This window comes from Cryptomeria japonica, chromosome 7 (genome assembly GCF_030272615.1).
Source record: "Cryptomeria japonica chromosome 7, Sugi_1.0, whole genome shotgun sequence".
NCBI classification, from domain to species: Eukaryota; Viridiplantae; Streptophyta; class Pinopsida; order Cupressales; family Cupressaceae; genus Cryptomeria; species Cryptomeria japonica.
Window position 1 is genome coordinate 237102941 of NC_081411.1, and position 5533 is coordinate 237108473.

The 5533-nt window shown below is 37.8% G+C and overlaps 1 protein-coding gene across 1 annotated transcript; it reads left to right on the plus strand.

The window, feature by feature from the left end:
- The first annotated feature begins 2263 nt into the window (after positions 1 to 2263).
- On the plus strand, positions 2264 to 3211 carry LOC131028314 (uncharacterized). The gene is made up of 3 exons (XM_057958570.2): positions 2264 to 2435; positions 2555 to 2695; positions 2809 to 3211. The coding sequence occupies exons 1-3, from the start codon at positions 2358 to 2360 to the stop codon at positions 3007 to 3009; spliced, it is 420 nt and encodes a 139-aa protein (XP_057814553.1). The 5' UTR covers positions 2264 to 2357; the 3' UTR covers positions 3010 to 3211.
- The last annotated feature ends 2322 nt before the right edge of the window (positions 3212 to 5533 follow it).

Here is a 5533-nt window from a genome sequence, read left to right on the forward strand (position 1 = left end):
GAGTCCTGATAGGACTATGTAGGCAGATGGAGAGTTGCTAGGAGTTCTTCGGGCTGATTTATGCTAATAATGCAGGGGACTTGGTCACAATGCGGACTCATCGGGGCATTGGAGGGACATAAATTAAACTATGCCGATACCTGATGGGACATATCGGTCTATGTTTTGGCTATCGAGAGGGAAACAGGGACCAAAAACAAAACAGCATATTAGTGATACGTTACTCAATCACAGCCACTTTTTGCAAAATAGGTTACGCATTCGGCCACAGCTCCAAAACAGACTAACAATGCATGCAAATCCATCGGAGAAGCGGCAAAATAGATAATGACACATGGAAATCCACGGTCGGACCTATCGGCATTACTCTCGCCAATTAAATTAATAAGGCAACGGCGGTTACATCAGAGAACCGACAAAAACATAATATTTTCTTGCTGATAACCGAAAAGCGCAACAAAAATGATAGACGAAAATGGTGGTATAGATATACTAACAGACACCAAAAATCCAGCAAAACGGCAGTATAGACATACTAACACATCACTATATCTAACCCTAACATGAATAATTTCAAGCTACAGAAAAAGAAGAATAACCAAAGCAAAAAAAAAATATGATTTTCGCACAATGTATACAAATCTGAAAGAACTGCTACTCAACAAAACAATAAAACATGCAAATTTTCCAAATGTATACAACCAAAATAACTGCTACTCAACATACTTGTTAACCTTCACAAATGAACACAGGCTGCCCTTGAAAACTAACTCCTTGCTGCTTCCTTCCAACCCTTCTTTGCCTTCAAAAACGCCTTCAAAATCGCTGCCTCCTTCAAACCCTTCTTTGCCTGCAAAAACGCCTTCAAAAACTCCTTCACAAATAGCATAACAAATGAGGGCTTTGGACTTTATCTTATCGCGCATTAGTTCGTCTGTCCCTTTGTCCCCTTTTTTCCACAACACGCAAAAAATGGTGGGAGCTCTGCTCGTACGTTCCACCTACCCACCTAACACGCGATGGACATCGTCCCATTTTTCAACGCAGAAAATGGCGGGACGCATCTAAAGTCTTTTTTGGCTCCAGAGTACGGATTGCATAACATGCGTGTTTGTCTCGCGTTTTACACCGTCAATTTTGCAGTTAGCGGTTGTGATTGACTACCCTGTTATGGACTAATACACTGTGTGAAAGGTCTGTTTCAGAGCTATGGTGTCGGTTTTCACTAAACGGCTCAATTGACGGATTGACTGAGTAAGGACCGGTTATGGACCCACCTATGGCCAACCTATCAGTAGCACGTGTGCGACAACCACCGCGGTTTGGAAGCCCACGACCTCTTTTTCCCACCGTTTTGGCGTCCGAACGCGGTCATCAACACTTGCCGCCGGATGTTTGTTTTCTATGGCTTTTAATGTGCGTGTTAGGCACAGCACATCAGGCCAAGCTGCGGCCCACGATCCGCCATTTTTTGGCATGTCCACGTAGTTTCATGTGGGCCCCGACGTTTCAAACAATCGACTCCAGGACAGCTCCACATCATTTTCGGTGGGTCCGGCGCCTGCACCAAATGGGCATGGTATGGGCTATGGTATGCATGGGCTATGCATGTCTCGAACATGTCCGCGATGCATGTCGTTGGTACGACAGATCACTTTTGGAGCTAGAATAGACGCGTCCATTCAATTACTAACCTTATCTGAAAGTTCAAGGTGGCGTTCACTAAAATGGTGCATTTAAAGCCTTCATATTCCAAGGACCACATGCCCTTGACAAAGATTGAATTGACAGGGATGTTAATAAAGCACGTCCTTTGCGTTCATGTCCATTAAACGCACTAAATGTTTCTTATCACAAATATACCTGCTAGAATTGAGGACATGAAACTTTTGTGCTCTACAATTGTAGTTTCTTATCCACAAATTTAATTTTAGATAAGAACAAGTTAATTAGTTGAAAAACGTAATGATGTAATCAAGGACAGAGCATTTTTGTGCTGCACAAAAAGACGGTTGTGATTTCATATCCACATGAAGCGAAGACAAAAACTAAAAAGAGTACTAAATATTCCAAACTACAGCTATGACAGCCATGTTAAAGACGGCATTTCATTTCAGAGACTTTACGAGTAAAAAACATACGACGCACCAGGGCCACCTTATCCACAACGTGTTCGCTACTTACAGTAGGCTAATCCGATACAAGTTATCCCACATTTTCATTTTCTTCTGTGGATCTTTGTTACCAGGCATACCTCATTATTGCCCGCTAGCCTTCTATATAATTCCCATGACCTTCCCAATTATACACACCAAAAGTTCATTGATTGTTCTGATTTCTGCGTATAGTAGAAAACAATGGCTGCTTGCGTAAAATGCCTTCTCCCACTGCTCCTACTTGTTGGTATGCTCGGCCTTCTGACAGTCTCTGCTTCGGTATGTAATCTGAAAAACTTCTCTTCCTTGTCTATCATTGTACTGCCCTTTTGAGATCAGTTAATTTTGGGAAGCGTAGTTGTAAGAAACCAACGAGATATCCGTTTCATTGTATGCAGGCTGAAGATGTGAAGGTAACTTTTCTATTTGAGCAGCGTCTCGACTCTAATGGATTCCCTTTGATTAGGGGAAACATTTCCTCCCTGACAAATTCTAAGGCCATGACACCAACATCTGATGACATTTGGGTTCTTACTGTGGTATACTATTTTATTTTCTGTAAGATAATTTATTCCATTTCCTCTTATTGCCGGAAGTAGGCGCTTATTGTTAATCCTTTCTCTTCTGGGTTTTTTGTGTGTTTATATTATAGAAAGTGACCAAAGGAGTACCATATGAGTACTATCTGAGGGTGCTGCCTCAAGGGTTCCGCTTTGAATGCACTTGTTTACCTACCCACAGAACTGTGTTGACTGTGCCCGAAGATTATCCATACTCTATCTATCCGGAAATAGTGACCGGATACGACTGTAATACGGCACTATGCCCTCGCTCTATTCGCCAGGTTGTGTGACAATCTCTCTCGGAGTAAGGAGATGTTGTCCCTCCATACATGGGCATCGTATCAGTGCTGATAGAATAAACGCGAGCTTTCTTAAAGCGACGCAGTATTATCTATATGTATATTAATATGTTGTTTAATTAAGATAAATGTATACCCTTAATCTTTAATGATGTTAATATGTCGGAGTTCCATAAATATTATTTCGTGTGGTGAATGCATTGTTGTTAACAAGTTAATACTTTGTCTATATTAACTCTGTGCTCCCTTTGTATAACTAGGGTATAAATATAATATAAAAAAATATTTGGGGTTTGGAAATTCGGTCTATGTTTCTTTATTTTTTTTTCTAATAATAACATTTATAAAAAGCTATGAGATCAAGGATGAGAAATCCCAAAGTATGAAAAATTCAAAAGATCTACAATCTTGATAGTACTTCAGAAAGGTAACCAAACCTCTTTGGGATGGTTTCCCTTGATTTGTGCTAGAAATGAAAGCTTAGATATGCCTAGAAGTTCTTGTCAGGTATGGGAGGTATGTTCCTAGTAGTGCACCAAGGCATTAACCAAGCACACAAAATAGGTAGAAAAGACTCTTGGAATCTATGGGAATTCTTTGTAGCAATTAACACATATTACTAGTACATAGAGATGGGTAAAACAATACATTATGAGCATTTCTAGGTTGGCACATGTCTTCGGAGGGAATATTTCAAAATATGCATGTTAAAGAAAGCAATTATTGTACCATATAAATAGGTTTCCATATGTCTCCATATTATCACCATCCTCACAATCATCCACGAAAAGGTATTCCTGCTAAATATCATTGATTGCACTAATATTTGTCTCATAAATAATATCAACCAAGTTATCCACCTCTACATCATCCTTACAAAAAAGAAAAAAAATATTATTAGAATCTATATCAAAAATTAAGGAGCAAAATACTACCAATGCATCAAAGAAGAAATTATTTTCTTCATCATCATCTACATCACATGTTCTTACACATTATATGCAATCAACCTTATGAGATAATCTAATTCACTACATAATTGTGCATACATATTCCTCATTATCCATATGACTACTATAAACAATAAGGTCCCTTAACTCACTAAAGGTAGTTTCAAACATTATCTTCAACATTTAATGGTATTTTCATATGATCACTAATATTATCATGGGTAATTCACTCAAAGTATCCACTAGGGTGAAAGCATATGAAACATTTAAAGAGATACCTATAGGAATAAGGAAGCGATACCGATTATCCTTGAACGGTAAAATATTACCATGAATGAAACACTAAGGTTTACAAAAAAGTACTTCTTTATCATTTAAGAAAATGTGCCTACAATTATAGGAAGAAAACTAATGTGCACCTTCTACAAATAGAGTTTCAACAATGATAAACTATTATTTAAGACAATAGAGTTGCCATGTTTTTTAGAAGAGGAAAACTTGAACCACTACAAACCTTCAAGGAATTGAACTAATTATAAGTTTAGCTTAGTGATAGAGTCTTTAGCTCTTTTTAACTTGGTAATGCCCTTAACAATCGGAAAAATACAAAGTTACACCAAGAATATTTAGTCCTTGATAATGACAAAGATAGTTGTTCCAATTAGATACATATGATTGACATGGGAGGTTATATTATATTTAAGTTTTGTGATTCCTTACAACACCATTAATATTTTGATAATTTTGGTAATTAATTCTGTTACTAGTGACTAATACACACGTAGTTTACATATGCATGGATATGTGCATATACATGTGTGTGTGTGTGTGTGTGTGTGTGTGTGTGTGTGTGTGTGTGTGTGTGTGTGTGTGTGTGTGTGTGTGTGTGTGTGTGTGTGTGTGTGTGTGTGTGTGTGTGTGTGTGTGTGTGTAAATATATATCTATGTGGGTACCTATCTTCATGTATAAAGTAACTGTTGTCAAAAAATTTTACACCCTTGTTGAACACAAATGTCCAACAACCTTGCAAAACATGGAAACAACCTCCAGGTGTGAGACCTTGCACATGGGAGGTTGAATCTTCAAAGAAGTTTGGCTTACTCTTCAATTAGAGTGTAGTGTTGGACCACTCCAACACTTATAAAACCTACTACTAATCCTATTCAATTACTTGCAGAGGAAAAGGGAGAAGGAATGTTGAAAGAGAAATGAAAGGTGATACACCAAGATTAAAATATGTTATTCTCCCTACCTATGACTACATAAGACATCAATGAAGCAACCCAAATCATACGTAGGCTCTTATCCTTAATTAGTCCCTAAGACATATATGAGATTAGAACATGATGGAGTACTAGGAGGGATTGAAACATCCACATACAATTCTCATAAGAAAAGTTGATACAACATATAGATCAAACTAAAAAAGTTAAGAACACGTTCAATTTGCACAAGGTAATTGAACTTAGAAATAGGTGCAAATAGTTAACTTTATCGATGCAAAGGCAAGGCACCATTACAAATACAAAAAAAGGTTCTATATAAAAATGAAGGGAGAAGTCCC

Coding starts and splice junctions, on each gene's coding strand:
- LOC131028314 (XM_057958570.2), top strand. CDS start 2,358: ATGGCTGCTTGCGTAAAATGCCTTCTCCCACTGCTCCTACTTGTTGGT. Junction 2,436..2,554: donor TTCTGACAGTCTCTGCTTCG/GTATGTAATCTG, acceptor CATTGTATGCAG/GCTGAAGATGTGAAGGTAAC. Junction 2,696..2,808: donor ACATTTGGGTTCTTACTGTG/GTATACTATTTT, acceptor TTTATATTATAG/AAAGTGACCAAAGGAGTACC.